At 40.1% G+C, this 26201-nt stretch overlaps 1 protein-coding gene across 1 annotated transcript; it reads right to left on the bottom strand.

Moving 5' to 3' along the window:
* Positions 1 to 704: 704 nt before the first annotated feature.
* Positions 705 to 26201, bottom strand: HSPH1 (heat shock protein family H (Hsp110) member 1). The gene is made up of 18 exons (XM_055802211.1): positions 25930 to 26201; positions 25089 to 25146; positions 19855 to 19995; positions 18003 to 18125; positions 16704 to 16803; positions 13793 to 13926; positions 13063 to 13307; positions 11919 to 12147; positions 10867 to 10973; positions 9406 to 9539; positions 6507 to 6712; positions 5633 to 5764; positions 4762 to 4899; positions 4235 to 4360; positions 3582 to 3689; positions 3366 to 3485; positions 2058 to 2219; positions 705 to 1566 (listed from the first exon to the last, which is right to left on the bottom strand). Exons 1-18 carry the CDS (start codon positions 26034 to 26036, stop codon positions 1366 to 1368), a joined length of 2571 nt encoding a protein of 856 aa, XP_055658186.1. The 5' UTR covers positions 26037 to 26201; the 3' UTR covers positions 705 to 1365.

Raw genomic sequence — 26201 nt, 5'->3', positions numbered from 1 at the left:
AAAAATAAAAAAATCCTTTGCATTTAGAGACAATCTTCCAGCATCTGGCGTCACGTGCTTAATATATATGGGGCCTATGCTCCAATATATAGCAGAGAACACCCTTTGGAATATGCTTCCAAGAAAAATCCTTCCCTCAGTACTTCAGGTGCCCAATTCATTAATGTAATTTGGTGTCTAAAGCAGAGGATACAAGCCATCTCTTTCAGCATCCTCCTCTGCTCCAAGCACGAGGAATTCTTAATTTTTAAAACCTTTACCCAAGGTCTAACCAGAGCCACTTGCTCTGCAGAATGGGCTGAAATCTCGTTTCACCATTTCAGTTTAGTCTGTAATAAAAGGCAGCAGAGCCTGGCCTAAGAATTCAGCCAGGTTTTAACATCCAATTCTGAACTGCAGATTATTGTCACTAAACTATAGGGTTCTGAGAGTTACAAATTCTGTCCTATGCTTTAACATCTGTGAAGCTTCCAGGTTTTCAGGTGTGTACAACCCACAGGGCAAGGAAAAGAAACAGGCATTAACTCATTAAGCAGCTGAGTTACATTCAACTCGCTGCACAACTCTTCTGTGCTACATGTGTGAGTTTTAAGCCTTTTTGACTCTTGGGCACAGGAACACAAAGCAATGGCTTGTCAAACTGTGAAAAAGGCAACACTTACACCAGAAGTACTGAAAACAGTTAAACCCAACAAGTCAGGAGATATCAGTAAAATGAACTTTATTTTAAAGCTCATTAAAAAGCTTCACAATAACACTAACAGAATTAGCATTTCCTTCATTTTATGTACCCCACATGAAAAATGTATTGTTTAGCAAGAGATGAAACGTAAGCGTTTCTGCATGCTACTAACACATTTCACCATCTTATCAGATAATAAGTGCTTTGGACTGCAATAATTAAAAACCTTAGAACAGAAGTATTTCTTCTGGAAAGTCCTTATGAACGGGACAGACACTGGCTTTTTATTGACATACCCAATCAGATGTCCAGACGAAAGAAAACTACCTTGGCATCTACAAATGCCTACGAAGGTTTCGATTACAACCTTTTGAAGGAGCAGTATATTTCAGAGCAAGGGCTTCTTTTCATCTTTAGTGATGCACACGGTTAAATACTGCACAGAAGCTTAGTATGAACTCAATTCCACAGGAATCTGAAAGTTACCAAGGCAATTTTCCTTTTAGGATAGTCATGACCAACACTATTACTATTCTTCCTCCCATAACACAACATATTCCAGACAAGTCTTAAGAAAAAAATATAAATAGTTCCCAAAACAATGCATTCCCACCCCCCATTACATACGACAGCAAAAATATCTTCTGTCATGGGATGAAATAACTTGCTGCAAGTGCAGTGGTTTAGTCCAAGTCCATGCTAATGGTATTTTGATCGCTTGGATGACATTCACCATTTTGTTGAGGCATTTCAGAATTTTTGTCATCTTCTCCCATGTCTTCAGTTTTATAATCGCTCCGTTCATTTAATGGGTTTTCTTCCTTAGGAGAGTCAACTTTTGGTTTTGGTTGTGTCACAACAGGTTCACAGACATTGTTTAACTCCTAAAAGTAGGGGAAAACACGTGGTCAGAATAGACATTAAGGACCCAGCCAGCAGTCTCACTCCTGTGAAGAGACCTGTGCCCAAAAGATTTGAAACTTGCTTCTGTGTGTTTCCCCGAGTCCAAACTGACAAGTACTTACTGTACCCTGAAATAAACTGGTCTACTTTCTCAAGGTCTGCAAGCAAACTTCTTCAATAATATTTTGTATTTCACACAAGTTTTTTTCTAAGACTATTTGGGGCCTACCAGTAACACTGAAAAACAAGCTGAGCGTTTAAGGTGACTGAAAAACAAAATGTCAATAAGCTCCAGAGAATTATATACTGTATAGTACAGCTTCTCTGCTTTGCACTGAATCTCCCTCTGTCCATACTTTCCAACCACCTTTTAAGAACACCAGAGCAGCAAGATGAAATTGGGGGAAGAGGGAGACAGATACCAGTCTAGTTTTAGAATCAGCCTCTAAAATTAGTTTCCTTCAGTACTTACCTGTAGCTTTGCCTTAATTTCACTTGAACGCACAGCTGGATCCTGATCTAAGCTCTTCTTCGCTTGTGCACTCACAGCGTTATTCATCCACTCTATCATTTCACTAACACACTTCTCTACTTTCATCATTTCCATTTCATCGATATGAATGTATTTCTCATCCTGCCCAAATACAAGTGTTTTATATTAGTTAGTAATGTCAAGTTTACTGTCATCAAGTTATGCCAACAAGACTATCCCAATTACCAACAACTTATAAACTTTACTGATTTTCAAAATGGTTGGCCACAAGACAGATCTGTTATAGTGAGAGACAAGAAACACAGATATCAAAATAAAAGCTTCCTTTGCCCAACAGTCAAACAAACCTAGTTCACAGAGGGAACACTGCGTGACCTGTTTGTGAAGCTTCTGAAGTAAAACATTCTTAACAAAAACATCACCTCCCTCCTGGACATTCTTACACAGGCCCAAGGTAGTTTAGACATCACGATTCTGCTGTACACAGAAAGGATCAGAGTTGTACGACTTTAGGAGCATTCCCTACAATGCCACAGTTACACGATTAACTGGTGTCAGGAGAAGTACCTACCCAGCAACGCAACCTATGTTTAGTTAAGAATACTAAACATGGTTTCAAGTCCTAAATGTACTATTTTCCATGATGCTGGTTATTTCAAGAATGTGTAATGCTACTGAGTGACTTCACTTAATAACTATTTTGTAGTCTATAGCTACAAGGACATAACTGTGTCTAATGCAAGCCTCAATCTTAAACTGAATTAGCCTGAGTGTTGTGAGCTGCCCTATTAACTCACAAAGTTGAAACCCAAGGAGAAAATTTTCAAAGGTGTGAATGCTTATCAAGAAAGTAATCTTCAAATACCAATGGCAAAAAAAAAAAAAAGGCCAAACACCCATATATAATAAAGCTGGATGTTTTAGTTTATCCTGAGTAGCTTTTACATCACTGCTTCTCACCATGGCACAAATTCTTGCTCCCAAAAGAACTAGAAGATCACACTTCTAAAAAGAGTCAGATTAGCTTTTAAAAGATCAAGAATCAGACCACAGCCTAACCTTCACTCTTTATAAGAATGTCCCTTTTGACCTGAAAACATCCAAACTGAAGATATGACATACTGTGCAAGATTCTTTGAGTACTGGGAAACATTTGCGGTGTTAAATTTCTGACCTATATAACAGTTGATTGCAGCTCATCTGAAAGTGAATTTGAAGGCTCTGCCAGCTGGTGAGCCTCAGTGAAACACTATGTGGTAAAAAAAAAGTTACTTTGAGACCACTTACTTTATTCCTGAACTCCCCAGCTATCGTAGCATAATACTGGAGCCTGTGTCCCAATTCTTCTAACAGCTTTGGTCGTTCTTCTGCTTCTTGATAGCGCATTTGAATTGGAGTACCCAATTTCTAGAAAAAGCAATTTGTATGTTATATGATCCATTAACACTTCTTAACATAGTTTTTTTGCAATATTTTGAATTTTGGGCATACTAAGAGACTTACCTTTAAATCCTCCAATTTGTCTACATACACCTGCTTAGCTTCGTCCTCACCCTCTTCATACAGCCAGCCTTCTGTCTCTGTTAGGAGTGCAGAGAACCCCTGCAGATCCTATGTGCCAACATGTCAAACATCAAAATATGCACCAATTGACTGTGTCTGTCTTACAGTAACAGGACACTGGCAAATATACACATTAATTCTTAGCCTCCTACACAAATATTACATTTCTACTGCAGCTTTTGCCTACTAAGTAAGTAAGTCACTCAAACGACACCAGCTTCTGAACTGAAAACCACATAAATCTACAACATAGGTAGCATTTATATATAGTCTTTTTATCCTTGACTAAACTAATGCTTGGGGTGCAGTTTTAATTCACATTTTTGGTTAAGGATACAGCAACACAGCTTCTCCTTCTAGTCACCAATTTTATTTGGAAACAAAGATTTAGCTTGTTTGTGACAAAATTTATTGTCAATGATATGTACCATTTCCTAAACCTGAACCTAACTCTGGATCACTCCCAGCCATAATTCAAATGAGTTATGGTTTTCAGCTGTTTCCAGGATGACTATGAAAAAGCTTGACCAAGGAATATAGAATAGGTATTTGGTATCAGTATTTTCAGAGACGCTCCTGAAACCATAACCTACCTTTTCACAAACAAATTTCTCATATGGTCCAGACAACTTGTCCCTGAACTCATACACATATTCCTCCACTGCATTCTTTGCATCATTTCTTTCTTTCTCCAGTTTATCTTGCATAATCATCTTCCCCTGTGTAACCACAGAAAATATTAAAAACACCTATGTTCAAACAGCATTCTGCAAATCACAGCTCCTGTAAAACACAGTAATCTCCCACAAGCCTCTGCTCATGTAACTGTTGGAATTCACTGCTACGCAGTAGACTCATCCAAGGAAATGGGTTGCACTTCTCTGAATTACAACAGCTTGAACCAATCTGTGATGTCATCCCACAGATCAGTGCTCTCACACTATGGCTATAGATAATTCAATCTTTCTGATTAACATTTGTCAGTTATGTATTAAAAGTTAGCTTGCTGTAAATAGAGTCCACGCTCGAGGGTTACAGTGTAAGATCAGAGGGTGGCTTACAAAGCAGATGAATGGTTAATAACTGCAACCAAGAAAGCAGTATAACCACACTAACTCACCTCTGTTTCAATATACATATTGAGGAGATCCTTTCCTAACTGCCAAACCAAGTTCGCTTCAATAGGTAGTTCCACATTCTTCACTTTTATCTTGGGCTTTTTAGCTTCTGGGGGCTGATCACCTTTCTTCTCATTTGTCTGAGTTGGAGAGAAGAACAATAAGATTATTTTCCTGACTTCCTTCTGATGAAGTAGCGCTATGAGTAAAGAAACATTCACAGGAAGAACATGAAGAGATTTTCTGTGTTCTTTCAGAATCTTCAAAATATACTTGTGAGGCACTTTCCTTTTGGGGATTCCACTTACTGCCCTAGTCTCCTTACAGTCTATTTCATGGACTCTAAGTACTACTGAGCTACATTTCTCAGATATATGGTGTATTTGCAGGTTTTCCAGGAGCATCCATCTGTAGGTTAGCACTTCACTAGCAATGCAGACAGTAGTAAGGTTTTAACCCAAAATATTCTTCATCCTACACAGATGAAAGAGCAAACTACTGGCAACATCATGCAGGTGTAATTTTTTCACCTAGATTATTTCCTCTTAGGTTTATGAATTCCTGATTCCAACTACTCTCAGGCATAATAAGCTTGGCCTCTAACAGCTGTTAAACAAAATGAAATGTCTGCAACCAAAACAAATTAGCTGTGCAACACTGCATAAAGACAAAGAGAGACTTCTGGCAAGAATTCTTTTGCAAACTCTGTATGAAAGCAATCATGAGATATATATGTTTTTCACAACAGAAAAGGTACAAATGTGAAAAAAGTTCTGAGCAACAAGTTCCTTTTTTTCCCCCGAAATATATTACTATTTTAAAAGCTACCATTATAGAGCATAACATTTTCAACAGAGTTAAAGGGTCACTCACTTTCTTGACATCTGGGATTTTGTTTTCTTCAGAGGGAGGTTCTGATGAAGGGGGAGACTGTGACGTTTGCTGACCATCAGTTTGTACCTGGGACTGTGTTCCAGCCTCACTGTTCTCTTGCTGGATATTTTTCTGAAATGAAAGCCCAGGCACAAAGGATGTAGAAGGCATGTGCACTTGTATTTAATAAAAGTTATAGGGCACTTCACTACTGACGCACATACCGCACAAAGTGCCCTACAAAGCATTCTGTGCACACGCAGAAACACACACGCTTTAACGGAGATACAGACTAAGTGTAGGTTCAGAAGAACTTAGTGAAAATGCTACCAGTGCCAGGCTTGCAGCATACTTGTGTGCATATGCTACCACTTCCTCCTACAGAAAGTGGCTTTTAATTTACTGAGTCATAGCTTTCAAGGTTTTTTTCCTTCTCAGAAAATTAAAGCACCACGTAACCATAACAATGCTGCATTATTCCTCAGCGTTCCCCTCCCCTTCAATGCTGTAGAAAACAATCCAGTTTTCCCTTTCAAAGTTTTTTTTAAACTTTACACACAAGTCCTTTAAATAGAGAACATGGATGACTAATAACGCAAACCAAGTTTTTCCATTTAGAACAGTCTGATAACTCTGACAGCTGTAAGCAACCCACCTGCTGCTATTTGGCACTTTGCCCAATAACTGCTTTTGAAATCCACCACTTTCAAGATAGCACACATTTTCTCCTATTCTTATAAAGACATTGCCTTTCCCGACAGCTATGCACATCTCAAAATTAACCTCATAAGGCGGTATTTTTCTTCCGGAGTATGTAACAGCAGAACACACTTTCATCGGTAAGGACATTCACACACATTAAAGGTCAACTTACATCACTTGATTTTTCAACAGGCCTCTGGTCTTGAGACTCCACTTCAGTCTCAACACTGACATCTTCACTCTCTTCACTTTTGGCTGGTTCTACCATGGACGCAGTGGACACACTGAAAATGCCGTGAGTATTGACACGGACTTTCACTTTGACTTTAGACTTCTCACCATCTTTCTGGGCTGCCACATTCTGAATAACATACCTACCTAAATCAAAAAGAATCAATACTCACACAGTGGAATTAAATAGGTAATATTACAGAGCCAGGAAGACACCTCCTTTTTCTTCATAGAGAACACATTTTCTAAATATTCAATGAAACCTCTATGCTAGTCTCATGGTCTCCAAAATGAATACTCCAAAAAAAACCACAGCCAAGAAGTATGCTGCTTTTCAGCCAACTTTACCTTACAAATCAAAAGGGAAAAACGTTTATTTTCATTATCTAGGGCAGGTTCTCCTGCCACTAGTAATACAGAGTAAATAAAAAAACCTACAAGCTTGTTCTGCCTTACTTGTGCTAGCTGTGATGCTATAGTGGGATGAAAGAAAGCTAAGCAAAGATTTAGTCTAATGCCAGTGTGTCCTGATTTCAGCTGGGATAGAGTTAATTTTCTTCTTGGTGGCTACTGCAGGGTTGTGTTTGGGATTTGGGAACAGTGTGGTCAGGGACTTCTTTGTTTCTCAGGCCTTGCCAGCAGGAAAGCTGGAGGGGCACAGGAAACTGGAAGGGGACACAGCCAGGACAGCTGACCCAGACTAGCTAAAGGGGTATTCCATACCATATGACATTGTGCTGAGTATATAAGCTGAGGGGGTTGGCCAGGGCTGCCGGTCATTGCTCAGGGACTGGTTGGGCATCAATCAGCAGGTGGTGAGCAGTTGTATTATGCATCACTAGTTTTCTTTCCTCCCTTCCCTTTAGATTTCATTCCTCCCCTTCTCCCTCCTTTTCATTATAGCTGCTATTGTTATTATTATTGTTCTTTTGGGTTTATTTTATCTCAATTATTAAATTGTTCTTAAGAACAATTAAGAAAGCCTCAAGTTTTGCATTCCTTCCCAACCCTCCTCTCCTCTGGGTGAGGGGGAGTGAGCAAATGACTGTGTGGCACTTAACACTGCATAATGGTTTAACCCCAGCTGGTAATTAAGCAGTATGTCTTTTTAATACAAATTACTGCCCAACATAGAGTATTTCCGTAAGTGTTCTTTTCAGCTTCTAACATCCATGTCAGTCTGCCATTACCTTTTACTGTAGGGCAGAACATAATTGTTTTCTAACTCCTGTAATACTTAAACATTGTGAAGCAGAGAAAGAGACAGACAACTAGTTTTAACAATAAATGAATGATCAGATCTCCCTGACATTAAGAAGAGACATTTTTCTTGCTCACTACATGGTTTTATGCCTATCACCAAAACAGTGACCTGGAGATCACAATGCTTGTATAGTTGCAAATTACAAGTACACCAATTTCATCACAGGCTGGATATATGCATGCTCACACACCCCATTTCTTCATCAATATATCTAAGCCACAAGTATACAAGTTTTTACCTGCTTACTTTATAGGCTAAAGAATGTAATTTCCACTCTTGTAAATCCAATAATAGAAGGGAGGACAGATCACAACTCCACTGGTAGTCTCATCACAACTACTAACTCACCCACTGAGCTACTAACAGATTTGTTCTGAGCAGAGTTAATCAGCAAGTGAGCTGAAACCAGTTTGCAGAACAGCAGTTAATCATCATCTTGTTTGTTAAAGCCACATAAATTGAACAGTCTCATATCCCACCGTCCATCTTTATGGCAAAAGTTTACATGAAAGAAAGCCTGTTGTTTCTGTAACTGCAAAATATTGTCCTGGTTTCTAAGACATATGGTATTTGAACCAACTAATTTGAAATAACTAATTTGCTTTGAAGCAGAGAAAATAACAGATGTTTCCTGGTAGAATAATAGTTTTTGGTAACTGGTAACTTAGTGCATTAGATATCAGCTGAAATATCGGTAAATCAGATGGAGATTGTTCACCCTGTATGTTCTCCCGCCCATTTAAAGAATATTTATAAAGCTTATATTTAACACAAATTCTGGTGATACTGTATTTTAACAAACAGGACAGCTGTACTGTCAAATACTTAACCAAGATTTGTCATTTCTTCTACCACTGAAAAAACACTGTTGAGCTCCCTAACAAAACAAGCAGTTACTTGACAGCTAGCAATAGCTTTCTCTTAATTTTGCATGCAAGCATACAACACTTCATTGCATGCTTAGAATTAGAACTCAAGAGCAATTATTTCATTGGCCTGTCTTTACCATCACAGTCGTTTTCTAACCACACTATAAACTCTTTGTAATTGTCAACATTGTAATTTGTCAAAAAGGATGAAAGAGCTGCTTATAAACGGGACCTAGACAATACAAATCAATACCATAGTCTTGTGGCTGCCACTATTTCAGACTGCCTTGATTAAAACCTATTCAGCACTATACAAAACCATCGGAAAAAATAACAGGTCTTGAGTTAACCAATTGAAGTTACTTATATGTAGGAGATATTTTTACAAGTATTCCTAGATTGCTTTAGCGATAAGCAGAAAAAAAGATTAAGAAAGTTATCTTTTGCATTGATAGCTCCATTTCAGTCCTGGACATTCCACTGTAGTTTCCCCTCATTTCTTCATTGGACTGAAGTAACTTTAGGAGGCAGAAAAATAAAAGATTCAAGTTCAGTTATCTATGGAATGGAAGAATTGAAAATTGAGCGCCTCAGGCACAAACCCCCTAAATATATGTCATGTAACTGTACTGTAACACACCACAGTTGGAGGACTGATTTAAGACCAAACAATGTGAGACAAGACCAGCTCCAGGACACTTACTTACCAATTTTTGACTCAGGATATGGGACTCCATTAGGATCAGAATAAAAAGCTTCTAACTCAAATGGACCTTTCCTATAGAATGTAAGAACCTTGGAGAAAGGTACTGCATGATTTCTGCTGAAGACCTCATGAACCCTATAATTAAAGGGAAAAATACCACTTTTAGCAGATTGATTGAGCTGAAAGGCTTTGATCTAGGATCTTCAGGAAAACATCACCACGTCTTGACACATTTACCCTTCTGAACAAATCCAAGACAGACACTTCACTACTGTAAGGAAAAAATTACTGTTGTGCACTGTAAAGGAAAATTGTCCTCTTCCACTAATTTTGACTCTCAGAAGCAAATAAGTTTAGATGTAGGTGGCAATTCAGTGACAGACTATCAGCAGACCTCCAAAATCTGTTTCCTGTAAAAATATTGTTTTGAGCTTGGAATAGCATAATTTAAACCATTATTTGCACCCTTCCTCAGGTAGTCTCAAAATGCTAATTATAGCTCTGTTAATTCCTTATTCACTTTCTGTAGCTCAGTTGAGAGCCCTGACTCCAGATTATTATTCATTCCTTCATGGAACAGAAATACAAGCAGCTTTTTTCATGTTCTTCCTCTAGGGTCTGTCAACTATTATGCCAGCCTGATTTTAACTTCCAACTAAGTTTTGTCTCTTAAATGGAAGGATCTCATCTAGGAACCTAAATATGAGAAAATAAGAGCTTCACCTAGAATGTAAACCCACAGGTTGCTCTCAGAAGCATGTGTTAGAAAAATTAGGATCTGCATCTATACAGAAAACAGACAAAAAACCAGAAAAGGCTGAATTACAAAGAATGAGAAAGGTCTGTCTATAACTCTAAACTTCCCCAAAAATTAAACTCTGAGCTCTTTACATCCTAGACAGCAACTGCGTTTCCTACAGACATGGCATACTTATTAGCAGAGATGTGAGTCTTAAAAGGCACTGCAATTGCAAAAAAATCTCGTATGAAACCCTACGAGTTAACTAGTTTTTTGTTTTCAGCCAGATAACTAGCATCCATGTAAACTCACAATATTTACATAACATAGCACATAATGTTCCTACTAAAATAAGAATCCAGATAGGTGTTAGGAGTACCCTCAAGTAAAAAAGCCAGAAAGGAAACTGGGACCAGGATCCAGCAGTTCTAGTTTATTTTGTGTTCCAAAACCTGACAACCAGATAAGGGTAATGCAGGACAAGATATTGGTTGGTAGCTCATTCAATCATAATTTTTAAAAATCCTTATTTTTTTAACATTAGTTACGGTTAGAATTTCAATGCATGCCTTTACACAATCTCTGCTGTCGGCCATCTCTGGTAGATGGCCTATAGGTTTTCTGCATCAGAATGCCAAGATCCTAATTTAAATGCAACCAAGAACATTATCCTTGAATTATGAAGGCCAAAAGCTTCCCAGAACTGTAGTTTCAGCCACCTACCCTTCAGTGTCCTCTGCTTCTGTGTTCCACAACAGAGATATTGGAAATGGTGTAGCATCTGTCACAGAGAATTCTCTCACTTTAAAAGCCGGAGAAAGAATTGCACACTAAACAAAAAACAGACATGCATTAAAGTTGGTTAACTGCTCTATTCCACCCAACCCCAAGACAGCTAAACAGTTTAAACAAGAAAGAAAACTGTTTACTTTACTAGAACAAGAGCTAGGCAAATTTATTGATTTCAATGGACTACAACAAGAAAGCAGAAATCTCATGCAGAAGTGTTCATACCCTTTGGGTTAATGAGACTTCTAGCCTTGTTCTTATCATAGCTTGTGAAAAAAGTAACATACTAAAAGACCAGGACTGTAAAGAATGGAAGTGCTGTATTACTTAGTCCTAAAAGAAGTGGTGTTTATCTTACAGGTCTTGCTTCTTTCCCTGGAGACAACTGATTATTAGTGATGGAAAATAATTACCGAGACAGGGTAAAGAAACAAGTCAAAGAAGAGAGGGTGAAATAAGAGAGTAAGTAAAGCAGAAAAGGAAGAAGGCAGAGTGAGTAAAATACAGTTGCTTGTAAAACGTAGTTCACTAGTTGAAAACTGTAAAAATCATGGGGAGGGAGATAAAAATCAGTCTGTTTCACATTGATGGGAAGCTGGATACCAGAAAATGCAAGCTTGCAGTGCTTTGGGGTCTCCCAAAACACTTCTCAAACATTTTGCTGATTAAAAGTATCTCTTCCCTCAACTTGACAGCGATTTAAATTTTCTTCATTGAAGATCCCTAGATCCTGTTCTTTTGAAGAGTAGAATGCTTACAGATTATACCCAGCATCAGCACTTTCAGTAAAGTACTGCACCACAGGGTAGCACTCAGGTGTTTTTAAACAGCATAGTCCCATGAAAAGACCCAGTGCATATGTATGTTACCTTGCATATTTTTAAATGGACCACTTCTGCAATGTCTCGTAAGTGCTTGGCTAATTCTTCACAGAAGTGCTCTCAGGAAGTTTATCTTACATTTATCAAGTGTTGCCAGTACTATACCTGCAAAGCACAGCCCCTAGCTATGGCTTCATCTGCATTCAGTGTCATGCTGACATCCTTGCCAAAGAATTTAGCAATCCTCTCTTTGACAGCAGGAATGCGGGTTGCTCCTCCCACAATCTCTACAGCAGTTACATCTTCCACTCTCAGTTGTGTTTGTTCCATTAATGAAAGCAAAGGGATCTCTATCCTTTGCAGCAGGTCAGCACACAATTCTTCAAATTGTGATCTAAGGAAAAAAAATATGAATTAACCAAAGACTGCCTGTCCCATCTCTAGGATTTCCTGGTATTTGTTTCCAAACTGATACTGACTAGGTTTGTTACCTACACTGCAAACAGACCTTAAAGTTAAACCCCTGCAAGTAGACTGAAGTGACAACCATAGACAATATAGTGCATGAAAAGCTGCTTACAAATTTTCCTATGGAGTTATCAATGCAGTTACATAAGATAAAGGTATTGTTTGGGCAGGTGCTATGTATTTGTTTCTCAAGTAGAGGTTACAGATAGCATTCAGAAAACATTGATACTTCCTTTCAATTAAAAACTGTTGCCTCAATACTGGAGGGAAGAAAAGTACCCCACCAGTCTCTTGGCAGTAGTTACAGGACTAACAGCAACTGCAAATTAAGTTATGCCTGTGAGTGTGTGCAAGAGACATGGACGCAATTTACACTTGGGCCATAATCAAGTCATCCCCCATCAAGCACTGTTTCTGTCCTCCATTTCTCTGTTGATATCCACAGTACGGTACGAACAGAAAAAGGGAACAAAGCTTCAGTTGTTGCTATCTTAAGAGCAATATGGGATTTAGGTTATCTAAAACACACAGGAGGTCTAAATACGCATCCAACCCCCTCTGGGTCTGGTTTACATGCATCAACCCATGGTTTTAAGAATGTGTCATTGTACAAAAGGAATTCAAGCTTCTTAATGCATGCATTACTACACTGAAACATTGCTCAGCTAGCTGAACATTACGTTTCACAACCTTAGTTATTCTAGTATTAAAAAAATGCCACAGCTACTTAGCACCTGTGCTTAATTTAGCACAGTAAATTTCTTTCAAACACAGGAAGAAACACTCATTTAAGAAATACACCCACCAAAGCAACTGCCTGTATTGCACACTAGGAACTCACCTGTTCATTTTTCCAGATACATCAGTATCATTCATGAAACACTCAATATTGAGGGGAATGTCAGTGCTATTTGAACTCATTAGTTTCTTCAGCTTTTCACATTCCTGATACAGGCGAAGAAGAGCTCGAACTTTTGCTTTTGGATCCAGTTTGTACTTTGATTTTATTTCTGCACTGAAGTAATCTACTAGCTTTCCATCAAAGTTTCTTCCACCTAGGAAAGGGTCAAATGCTGTACCAAGTACCTGGTTTGAAAGAACACAATTATTTAGTCTTATACTCAGTAAAAAATCAAATTGGGCAGCAGTCTTCCAATATCAGCAAGCCTCTGCTTCAAGAAAGGCTGGGGGCAAGTCAGCCTATCCTCCAATGCACAGGCTTAAGTACTTCAATGAGCCACATCAGCCAGAAATTGCTGTTCAGTTTTACAGTAGAAGACTATGTAACTAGGTGACAATACTAAGCGCTCACAAATTAATCCATACACACATTTAGACAAAACAAACTGAATGATAGCAGTTGTATTGTATATCTTACACTGGGGTACTGCAAGGAATCTACAGCTGTTTGAAACCATGCTAATGAAATGAAGGACACAAAAATCTTAATCTTTTGACCCACTGCCACTTTCCATGCATTAAATTATTTCATAATTTTAAAGACAAGGCAAGTTTACAGGCTGTTTAATTCTAATGTCTCAAACCCTTCTATTTTCATTTAATCTTACTACCTTTAGCTTACTCTTGTTGAATGCACAGGCTGATACTTGAAATGCAGAATGTCCCATATCAACAAAGACAACTATCCGTGGCTTCTCTTCAGGAGCGGGAAGGTCTTGCTTATAAATTCCGTAATTGAGAGCCACTGCAAAACAAGTGTCAGATATTATCCATGCAATCTCTAATGAGTCTCCAATTGCACGTCATCATATCCCTGTGACTGTTAAGCTACAGGATCAAGACCAGCAAGACCAATACCTGTGCAAGGTCTTACCTACGTGGAAGCTTTATTCCATCTATATATGTTATAGGATCTGAGAAGCAAAATATCCTCAGTCACATTATTTGCTCTCCAAGTGTCTAAGCACACAAAACTAAGGCGCAATAATCCTGCTGGGGCGGTCTTTACTTTGATCTGTTTATTAACAAATCTTTTTTGCTTTGCATAGTAATCAAAACCACAAATAATCTTTACAACAAAACCCAGTTTTGTATTTACAAGGAGTATTTCCCAGTCATGAAGGTTTTGTCTGAGAATGGTATAAATGGTCAGCAGAGGCTGCAAAAGTGAAGAATCTACATCTATATAGAGTATCAGGCAAGGACAATTTGTGAAGCGCATCGAAAGTGTAAAACAGAAGCCAGTGGGGCATGTAAACGCAGGATGATAAAGTCAAAGAACAGAATACAGTTTTGAAGCAGCATTTATTCTGGATAGATAGCAGCATCAGAGCTAGACAAGAGTCTGATGCAGTAATTGAAGGTAAATAAAACCCTAAGAGAGTCTTGGCTGCATGGTTAAATCAGAAAGGCTGAGATTTTGGCATGAGATAGAACGTGCAAGGATGTATATTTGTGTATGACAAAAAAAACCAAAATGAAGATAACAGCCAGGGTATTGAATTATCAGGCAAGACAGCTGCATTAGGGAAGGTGGTAAGGAAAGCCAGGAATATGTGCTCTAAAGAGCAACATTTTATAGTCACAAAGACATTCTCTCACTTCTGTTTCATGAAATGTATCTGTTATATCCTCGAGATCTAAATTTGACTGAAACTGTATTGGGTCTGTTCATTCTCATTGTATTTCTGAGCAGAACAAACACATTGCCCTTGTTTCTAAGCTAAAAATAAAGTTATGAACGAAACTTGGTAAGTCACAGCAGAATTTGCCTTTAGGTAAAGATTTTTCTTTCTGCGTTACTATACCTCAGGACCCCTTCCCCAAAGATATAATTAAAGATTCATACATTTAAAATATTAGAAAAACTTGGACAGTACTCATTAGTCTTGCAACGTGAAGAAGAGAATTGTAAATGTTAAGTACTACACAGTAAAGAAAGGCTGCTGGTGCTGCTAAGGGGATGAAAGGGCTATCTGCTCTTCTGGAAACCATCCATCTCAATAGTAAAGCTTCCAAAGATCCTTGCTAAAAAGTCTTGAAAAGCTCTCAAGGTTCTTGAAAGGCCAGACTGGCCTGATATGTTCTGCCAAACTAATAAAAAGGAAGTGCCAACACCTCTTCTGGCAAGACCTTTGGTTGGCTCATATCACCCCACCGTTGAAAGCCCACCTCTGAATTGGTGTGAAGGATTATTTTTGCTTTGGTACTGGAAGAGGTTGGAAAGGTACTCTTTTGACTGCTAAGGCTGGAAAACATTTTTTTTTTCAGTCCTACACTAATTTCTTTCCTTATGGATACAAAGTTTCTTCATGAACACTTTGAAAATTGAATTTGAAGGTTAAAAATACAGGGCTAGATATTTGTACTTGCTCCTCCTGTCTCCAGTCACCCTAAAGATGTACAAGACCTGTATTTCAAAAGAATCCAGGCATATGGGACAAAGCCTACCAACTGCGGGGTCCACACTTACCCCGCTCAAGAATTCACACTACCACACAATCCCTGTAGCACTCTGCTTTATAAACAAAGAATTAAGCTAAAGCTAGGTGACAGAAACATGCACCTGTGGCTTTTGCAATGATACTGTCAGGCTTGCTCTGTGTTTGATGCAAATACCTAGTGCGCAATGTAAAGGTAATACTAATTAAACAACTACGTTTACTAGAAATACTATATATTACCATTTAGTTAGTCATCCGAAACCAATTCTGGAAAAAACATTTAAGATACCACTCCATCAATACATATCTAAGATTGCTTTCTCCTTAGAATTTTAAAATTCAAAAAGCATGAATCCAGTTGGTGTGCACCAAACATGCTTGCATGGAACATTTTTCTAAAGTAACATCTCCCCTACTTACGTAACTAATGTAGGTAGTACAGGTTCTGGTACAGACCTCTACTTCCCAACCCATCCCCCAGGAACCAAGTGCTAGTTACTACACCATCTGAAAACAGGGAACAAATGCTCTCTCACTAAACACAAACAGAAAAACTTAAAACAAGTATTCTCACCCTGTTGTCTTAAGAAACACCAAATGAGCTCTTGGTTCTGCCAATGTGTTTTTAGAGTTCCAAACAGATTAGCAAAGGAGATTAATTGCCTTTTTTTGGGGGTATGTGTTTTGAAGCCACAATTGCACTGACAACTAGCCTTGGAAATTACTAGGTGTTGACAATCAAGGAACTTCCTTTAGAGTGCCTAAATCCCACAGCTGTACATCGTAAGATTTCTTTCATGAAGTCTTGACAGTAAACCAAATGGACAAGTAGTCCAAGTACATGTGGTGACTTCTAAGTACGTACTCAGGGAGGTAACATATCACTAGATCTCAATCTCTTCTACCTGTTCACACAGAAGACATTAAAGTGAAAGACTGTAAATCAGGAAAAATGTAAAAACTTGTTGCTCTTACGTCTCATATCCAATTTTTCAAGTCAGTCCTGGTTTTTAGAGTATCTAATTGCATCCTCTATCACAACTTTCATTTGCAGAAACTGCTATTTTACCCCACTTACCTGCAGTCATGTCATTCATTAACCTAAGACAATTTAATCCAACAATCTGAGCTGCATCCAGAAGGGACCTCCTTTCAGCATCTGTGAAAAATGATGGCACCTGAAAGCAAACAGGTGAGAATGGAAAGTTATTTCCAGAAAATGAAGTATCACACCCTTTATTTGGAAGTACTCATTTAAAAATTGTATCTATTCCTCCTCTTTGAGGAGGACACATGTTCACTACAAGTCTTTTAACATGCAACTACTGTACTGAATCGAGACTTCAAGTATTCTCTGCAGTCAAGCTGAGACTGAATTAAATGCATCAGCTAGTTTACATGAGCACGTACTAGCAAGAAACAAGTTATTTGTATACAAATTCTAGGAACCTTAATTACTGGTGCTAAATGTGAAACTGGGCATTATGGAGACAGACATGGAATAACCTTAGTCAGAATTAGCAGATGTACTCCTGTCCAAGAAACTAAAGGGGAGGGGAGGCAGTGTGCAACAACACAGAAGTACAGCAATGTTACAGATGTGAGAGATGCGAAGTAGTAAGGGATAACAAATTAAAAAAATAATCTGTTTTGGCCAAAATCACTTTGGGCAAAGAGTGGTAAGAGAATCTGAATGCACATGCTGAAAACTTGCTACAGATCTCCAGCATTGGCACTGGACAATGACCTCCAGTGTCCTCAGGGAGGTAAACTACTACATCAGAGGGAGGACACTAACTTTACAGGTAGTGACTGGAGAACAAACTCTTCTAATTACAGAACCAAATATTCCTAGGTGAGACAGACTTGTTCATAGTCACTGAAAACAGAGGCAGATGTAATTTTATACTCTGGCTTTGTGATGCAATGACTGTTCTTTATCTGAGGTCATTTTCTGTGCAGTCATAAATCATAAAAAGCTTAACTTACTGAGAGGATGAAGATAAACAGACAGAAACTAAAGTTTTCAGCTGCCACAAGGTAAACCTTGATAAACAAAGGTATCTTCTATGAGTAATCAGCATGCTTAATCACAGAAACAAGATGCAGCAGAAAGGTATATACCTGGATCCCAGAAATACTCTGGGTCCAGAAGTTCAGACATCTCCAAGAGAATGAGTTCATGAAGTGGGTCAGGATCTGGAATATGGAAGAGGCCCTGGGATTTCTTTAAGTCAAAAGCTCTAAAGCTAGTTAGGATTAATCCCCCTGTAGGTGCTTATGCAGTGTTCTACTTTACTCTACATGAATAGAAACAAAATGCCCTCAATAGATGAAGTTAAATGACATAACGTTCCTGTGCAGTACAATTACTTACAGAAATAACACAGTCTGTTACTGGTTTTTTCAGGTTACTCTCTGCAGTCTCCTTTAATTTAGTCAATAACATAGCCGAAACCTGTTCCACACTGAAGATATGCTCCTCATCCATGTACATGACCTGGATAGAATAAATAGGTAAAAATAATTCCATTGTTTCAACTGGAGGAAAAATTTACATTTAATGTTTTTTGATGCACTGCTGACTAACATCAATCATGACATGTTTCATTATTTCATTACAGAACTTCACTTTACAATTTAATTTCCCAGTTGAGTGTCTACAGAAGCAGTAATTCCATTTTCACAGACTTAAAACATCAAGAACCGTATCAACTCTAGAAGAAAATGGCTAGGAAGTGATTTAAAGAGTGACACATGTCTAAAGTGTCTCTAAAGCTAGACATGATCACACAGTATTCTGCAAAAAATTAAAAACGGCCATCAATTTTCAGACTGCTGCCAACTGCAAAAAAGTCCAAAATTACTTGCTATTTTCTGTTGAGATTTTTATGCTTCTGCTCAAATATGTGAAGAACTGTTGCACAGTTCACCTATGCACATAAAACTAAAAGCTTAAGATTAAGCTCAGCAAAAAGAAATCTGTTGCTCCCTTACCAAGAAATTGTTCTTGAATCACCACTTTTCTGTGCAACAGAGTAAGTGAGCAGTGATGAAGCAAAGGAACATGTTACAATTGAGTCTTGAAAACAGCATTTGCCTTTTATTCACATCAGTCTAGTATGGGGAAAGATTAAGCATTTCAGTTCTAATAGAAAAACTGTTCTCTAAACATCCCAGTCTTACTGAATGTTACTGAAACAATTCTTAAAACTTTATCCACAGTTAAACAGAAAAACCCACTAATTTGTTCTCCAAACAGCCTGAGAACAAAGAAGAAATAGCCTAATAGTGGCAAAACAGTGCTACTTGGTTTCTCATACAGGAAGAGACTCTTAAACACACTGTAAATAAAGTTCACATTTCGTTGTAATTTGTCTGAACTTGCCCATTAAGCTTAAGTCACAAATAATGTAAGAAACAGCATCTCCTCTTTTTGTAAAGCTTGACTGCTCTTCTGGTCAGAATTATTTCTAATGTATAATCTCTTCTGTAATTTATTCATTACCTAGGCTGGCTACATACTGAATTGTTGAGGCACCAGCTCAAGGCATGGAGAAAAGCAGCAAACTAAATGCACAGCTCTAAGTTAGGGTCTTCATTAAAGAAGCAGCATCATGCTATGCCAGCAAGGCTTCATTATTGATATTTTTAACTACCTCACTAAACGAATACAATGTTACTAACTGCATCTATTCTAGGAAAAGCTAACATTTTATCAGAAAACTCCTTGAAATATAAGCAAGAATCAAACCTGCAACATGGTACAAACTGGTTTTGAACATCTGTTGCAAGTAACTTATGCCAGGCAGTCCACTAAAACATGTCACTCATTTACAGCAATTATTATAAAGAAGAATTCATACTACTTTATAAGGATTTTGTAAGCATGTAACTGTTGCAATACATTCCACATAAATGTGAGAAAGGTTAATACTTCAAAGCAAAACCATATGACCTCATAATTATCCTAGCAGTTTTTCTGCTGGGATGTTTGAGTTGAATGTACAATTTGCCAACAGGGAAGCTCACATTTCAGCAATTACTCACATATGGACCTTAATTTGCTAGTTAACATCCGCTGTTTAAAGATGAAGCTGCTCTTCAACAGAAAAGTTAAAGAATATCTTAGGGTTAATTAAAAGAAACCCATATTTTCATGATTAGGTGCCGAGAAATAAAATTTTACATTTAACTATATAACCCAAAAAAATAGACGGCAAATTTACCTTTACTCCAACTCCACCATTCTTCATGGGAACCAAATCATAGCTCAACTTCTCTTTTTCCTTCTGAACAAAAGGATCATTAAATGCACGGCCATGGAATCTCTTGAAGTTAGATACCGTGTTGTGGGCATGAGTAATTTGCTGTAAAGAAATACAGGATATTTAGAAATCCACTCATTTAACCAGCTATGTTCAGTGCTGGTCTGTAAGCCTCAAAGCATCAGTCAAGTTTTAAGACAACTGGTCAGATCTGCATCTGTAACACCTGTAATTACTATCTGGTACTTGATATCAGCTCATTACTACAAAAGATTATAGGACTCAGATACCTAGAGACCATTACTAATTAATTATTACAAGGATTATACAATTATCTCTAAAATCTTGAGGCAATCAGGTGAGCAATAACAGGATCTTACAGTGCCTACTGCTTTAGTCACCTAATTTGGAATCACAGAATCATTTAGGCTGACAAAGACCTTTAAGATCATTGGGTCCAAAAATTAACCCAGCACTGCCAAGTCCACCACTAAACCATGTCCCTAAGCACCACATCTGTGCATTTTTTAAACACCTCCAGGGATGGTGACTCAACCAACTTTCCTGACAGCCTGTTCCAATGCTTGACAAGCCTTTCAGTAAGGACACTTTTCCCAATAGCCAATCTAAACCCCCCCAGCACAGCTTGAGACCACTTCTTGCCCCATCACTTCGTAGTTGGGAGAAGAGACCAACACCCACCTGCCTACAACCTCCCTTCAGATCACTGTAGAGTGATAAGGTCCCTCCTCAATCTCCTCCTGTCCAGACTAAATTCCAGTTCTCTCAGCTGCACCTCATCAGACTTGGGCTGCAGACCCTTCACCCTTCTGTGGACATGCTCTGCCACCACTACACCCCTCTTGAAGAGTGGCCCAAAACTGAACACAGGATTTGAGATGCAGCCTCACCAGTGCCACTTGAGTACAGAGGGACAGTCACTGCCCTGGTGCTGCTGGCCAGTTTTGGATACAAGCCAGAAAGCTACTGGCCTTCTAGTCCACCTGGGCACACGGCTGGCTCATATCCAGCTGGCTGTTGACCGACACCCTCAGGTCTTTTTTTGCCAGGCAGCTTTCAAGCCACTTTTCCCCAAGCCTGTAACGTTGTGTGGCATTGTTGTGGCCCAAGCACAGAATCGAGCATTTCTCCCTGTTGAGACTCACGCCACTGGACTCTGCCCACTGATCCAGCCCACCCAGACCCCTCTGCAGAGCCCTTCCTACCCTCAAGCAGATCATTGTCCCACAACTTAGTGTCATCTTCCAGCTTTCTAAGGGTGCACTCGATCCTCTCATCTAGATCATTGATAAAGAGATTGAACAGGACTGGCCCCAGCACTGAGCCCTGGGGAGCACCACTTGTGACTGGCCACCAGCTGGATGTATCTCCATTCACCACCACTCTTTGGGCTCGGCCAGCCAGCCAGCTTCTAACCCAGCACAGAGGACACACATGCAAGGTATGCACAGCCCACCTCTCCAGGAGAATGCTGTGGGAGACGATGTCAAAGGCTTTACTAAGGTCCAGGACATCCACAGCCTTTCCCTCATCCACTAAGCAGGTCATCTTGTTGTAGAAGGAGTCCAGGTTTGTCAAGGAGGACCTGCCTTTCATAAACCCATAATGGCTGGTCCTGACCACCTGGTTGTTCTCTACATGCAACGTAATGGCACTCAAGATGACCTGCTCCACAACCTTCCCCTGCACCGAGGTCAGGCTGACAGGCCTGTAGTTCCCTAGATCCTCCTTCCTGCCCTTCTTGCAGATGGGCATCACATTGGCCAACCTCCAGTCAACTGGGACCTCCCCAGTCAGCCAGGACTGCTGATAAATGATTGAAAGTGGTTTGGTGAGCCCTTCCATCAGCTCCCTCAGTACCCTCGGGTGGGTCCCATCCAACCCCATAGACTTGTGTGTGTCTAAGCAGTGCAGCAGGTCACTGACCATTTCCCCTTGGCTTGTGGGGGCTTCATTCTGCTCCCTGTCCCTGTCTTCCAGCTCAGGGGGATGGGTACCTGGAGAACAACTGGTCTTACTGTGGAAGACTGAGGCAAAGATGGCATTCAGTACATCAGCCTTTTCCTCATCCTTTGTCACTATGCTTCCCCCCACACCCAATAAAGGATGGAGATCCTCCTTTGCCCTCCTGATGCTAATGTATTTAGAGAAACATTTCTTTATTGCCTTTTAAAAGGCAATAAAAGGTTCCCCAGTTCAGGAAATCCTGCTGTGCACACTGCTGGAGCATTCCACTGCCAGTCCTGCTGGGACCCGAGCTGCTTGCCTTGGCAACCAAGTGATAGAATTTAGACAGAATTCAAACAATTAAAGATAGGAGCCAGCTTCACAAGTAGTTGCAATGCTTGTGAACTGGCACTCCAATCTCAGCCACAGCACCTTCAGCTGTTCACTTTAAAGCCCATTACATTGAAGTGCAAACAAATGTTTATGCAGTTACTAAGTTTCACACTAATAAGTCTCCCCACATATTTCACCCTCCCCCCCCTCACCCTGTACTTTGAAACCATGTCAAATTCTTGCACCAGAGCAAAGAAGGATACAGCACACAGACAACAACAAGAAACTTGACACTGTTTTGGTAACAACTGCAGCTCAAAGGACATGCTAAACTACAATGCAAGCTCCCCTCAGAACCAACTGTTCTGGAACAGCACTCATTTATCAATAATACAATGCAGAACAGAAACTAGACCAGCCTAAAAGAAATACTGCAAGTTATGTCAGAGCAGAATTAATCCCATTCTATTGGAGAGAAGCATGGTGTTCTCTCCAGAACATATTTAGGCAGGCACCAACAGATCGCATGGTAACTCAAATGATAGGCGTACTAGGGAATGTTTCTAGCATTCACCACCTTCAAGGAAAGCATCAGTTTCTTATTGCATGCAAAATTTCCTTTCCATCATGGAACTGAAGAATTTGGGCTACATCTTGTATTAGAAAAATATGCAACTATGGCAGTTCAACAGAAAAGCTCCCTGACAAAAGGAGCAAGCTATATCCATATATTAAAGAGTAACTTTCAGATAGCTGTGTGTGTGGAAAGAAAGATGTCACATGCAAATCCCCTACTGGGAATCATCCTTGGTTTATTCTAATCACCAAACAGTGCCCTGCATTACTAGTAAGAGCACAGGTTAGTACAGGCTAAAAATCACGCCAGGAACTATTCCAGTAGTTTAATGCAATAGAGTATTTAGGTTCCTGTGTGCAAGATCGTTTCCCAGCACAGATTCATTTATTTGTAGAGCTGTAAGTTCAGAATACTTACTTGATTGCTACGTAATTCAGAGCTGTAGTGCTGAAGAACTTAGAAGCACAAATTATTACCATGCAGTGGGCAGAGAAGCACACATTCTGGTAGCTTTTATAGCCTAATTTAGAATTAACCTCAGAGCCTTTTCTAAAAGAACAACCTTCAAATATTTTTAGACTAATTGTATGCCATTAGGTCTGCAGCATATTTTAGTATCTTCCTGCTTAGTCACAATTACAAAAGCTGAGAATTATGGTCTGTTAACTAATACACTGTCCTCATCTCCAATGCTACCAGTAACCTAAAGGAAAAAACATTCTTTGATAATTTGCTCCAACAGCAGCTCCTCAAGTGTTAAAGTAAGAGAGCACCTCTGAGTATTACAAGCTCTCTTACACAGAAGTCAGTCAAAAATCCTGGCTTTTTTCTTCTGTTTTGCATTGGGCTTGTTTTTGGTTTTGGTTTTTTTTTTAAACTAAACCTTGTTCAAATGAAAGGGATCACTTTACTCCTTGATTTAAGTACCTGCTACACTGTAGGACAGTGAAAATACAACTCTTAGTTGTTTATGTCAAGAAACTTCTACACTGATGAAAGAAGCATGATTTAGATCTCAGATGGTCAGCCAAGCTGGACCACTTACAGCAAGAGAAATAAAATGATAAAGGATTTCAGAGCATTTAAGTATCACATTCTTTTCTTCTGGCAAAAATACTGTTTCAACTGGTAGGACAGCCAAGCATGAAAGACTCAATATATTAACATCTTATAAAAGTTTAGTCTGAAGGCAACTGAAGTTACAGGTGGCCACTACTGTAAATACATGCAATCTGAAAGACAACCTACTCCACTTTCAGCTTAGCTCACATTTTCAACAGCATTTTCTGGAATAACCTAACAATACTGAAGCACACTTGAGAGTACATAGGATTCAGATCACTTGTTTTGAGTAACAACTCTTTTCTGTACAATGATGAATCATACTAGTTTCTGAGTTGAAATAGTGGAAGCAGTCAAATAAACAAAAAAGCAATGCTAAAATGAAATTTAAGGAAAAGACACAAGCACATATACTTAACTCAGTATTCCAAATTTTAACCTGTAACTGGAAGTATATGTGTGCTTGTGAATATGTAACATGTACTGCCATGGCTGTTCAAAATTAAGAGGGAAGCTACTACAGTGTGGAAAAAAGCGCCTCCTTTAGTGCTCTCTCCATGGAAACTCACTGCAGTCCTTTTACTACTACCTGAGATCTACACAGGCCAGCAGAGGCTGCACACTTGTAACCAGCAGCAGTTACATTAACCTAAGGATTTATTTAACCATTACATTTACTTATTCTAAAATTTGTCAAAATTTAGCTTTCCTTCTACATTGAAAATGCTACTTAAATGAAGAAGGCATTCAATCTTTCAGAGCATCTTAATAAGAAAAACCCCAGAACAAAAGTAAGGGCTTATATCTTCAAAGACACAGGCACTTTTATGGTATATACCTGTTAATGAAACCAAAGGTAGTAAGGTACCTAAATAGCTTTAAGAATCTGAGCCCAGACTCTCCCTTTGCATCTAATTTTAAGAAACTATACACAGCATTTAAAATGTTTTTCTTCAAGCGCAAGGAAAATCCTACATATAACCGTAAGGAAAAGAAAACCAATACGCTTAAGTTGTCAGAAAAGGAACAGGTTCAATTGGAAAATACTACCATTAATGAAAGACAGAGCAGCAACATTCTAGCAAAACCATCCTGCATTTCTCTGAAGGAAGCATAGTGCAGCATTTCTAAAAATGCTTGAAGGAAAATAAAGTTTTTTGTTTTAAACTACGGCAAGCCAACTGCCTTCACTGTCACTTGAACGCTTTGCATAGGCCGATTTACTGTTATGCCCAAACGCCAGGAAACAACCTACCTGGTTTTTAGCTGAAACACCAATAGCTCTGTTTTTGGATCCAAACGAAACCACCGATCTGAAAAGAAAAACAGGCTAATGAACTCTGTACTGACCACAAACCCAACAGAGTTCTATCACAAATACGTTTTCTACAACTACAAATATAACACCAAAGTCTTCCCGTTGAAGCACCGTTCTTGAGCTTGCAGGAAACCTCTACAAGACACCTGCCAAACTCAAAGTCGGCTTGAACGCAGGACTTTCCACGATGGTTTATCTGAACAGTTACACACGATGGTCACCCTTAAGAGCCCACATCCACACTACACCTTACCCATCCGTGTCTGGCTGCTCGTAACTTTACAACTAACTCCCGCCTTGCGCCTGCGGCTTTCTCCAGCTGACCTCAGACCATAGGAGAGCTGCTCGGGGGCAGTTACAGAAGCCCACCGGACGGCGAGGGGGGATGGGTGGCTGCGTCTGCGTGTTCCCCTGTCCCATTTAAAGCGGGCTGCCCCGGCAGAACCAACCCTGCCCGCAGCCGCCAGCCTCCCCAGCCCGCCGCCCCGTTAGCCGGGCAGCCCCCGCGCCGCGGGCCAGCCCCCCTTCCCCCCCCCGTGCCAGCGCCCGCAAGACACGCTGCCCGCGCCGCCTCACGGGGGCCCGCAGCCGCCCAGCGCCTGCCCTCCCCGCAGGGGGCCGTGAGCAGGCGGCGAGCGCCGGGGGACGCGCTGGCCCCACAGCGGGCGGGCGCCCCCCCCCCGTCTGGAAGCTTCCAGTACGTTCCACCACAGGCTCCCCACCGCCAGCCATCGCCTGGCCCCTGCCCGCGGGAGACCCCGCAGCCCCCCGCACTCACGGCGTGCACCGGTCGCTGAACTCGTTGGCGACGGTCTCGATGCCGCCGGCCCGCGCCACGGCGATGTAGCAGCTCTGGAAGCCCAAGTCGAAGCCCACCACAGCCATGGCCCCGCCACCGGGGGGGGCCTCCGCCCCGGCTCGCTCCCGGCGCTGCTGCAGCCACCGGCCCCGGTACGGCGAGCGCGGCGGCTCCGTGCGCAGACGGAAGAGGAGGGCAGCCGGCACCGCCGCTTTAAATATGACAATGAGACGAAGTTTCCAGAAACTGCG

The sequence above is a fragment of the Falco peregrinus genome, chromosome 4, assembly GCF_023634155.1.
Source record: "Falco peregrinus isolate bFalPer1 chromosome 4, bFalPer1.pri, whole genome shotgun sequence".
Classification (NCBI taxonomy): domain Eukaryota; kingdom Metazoa; phylum Chordata; class Aves; order Falconiformes; family Falconidae; genus Falco; species Falco peregrinus.
Note: the sequence above shows the minus strand (reverse complement) of the source record. Positions and strands in the feature narration are given on the sequence as shown.

What these genes read in the sequence shown, in the direction of transcription:
- HSPH1 (XM_055802211.1), bottom strand. Translation starts at nt 26,036, where the DNA reads ATGGCTGTGGTGGGCTTCGACTTGGGCTTCCAGAGCTGCTACATCGCC. An exon ending in TTCAGCGACCGGTGCACGCC is followed by an intron (nt 25,147 to 25,929) that starts GTGAGTGCGGGG and finishes TTTTCTTTTCAG; the next exon opens with ATCGGTGGTTTCGTTTGGAT. An exon ending in AAATTAAGGCAAAGCTACAG is followed by an intron (nt 1,567 to 2,057) that starts GTAAGTACTGAA and finishes CCCTACTTTTAG; the next exon opens with GAGTTAAACAATGTCTGTGA.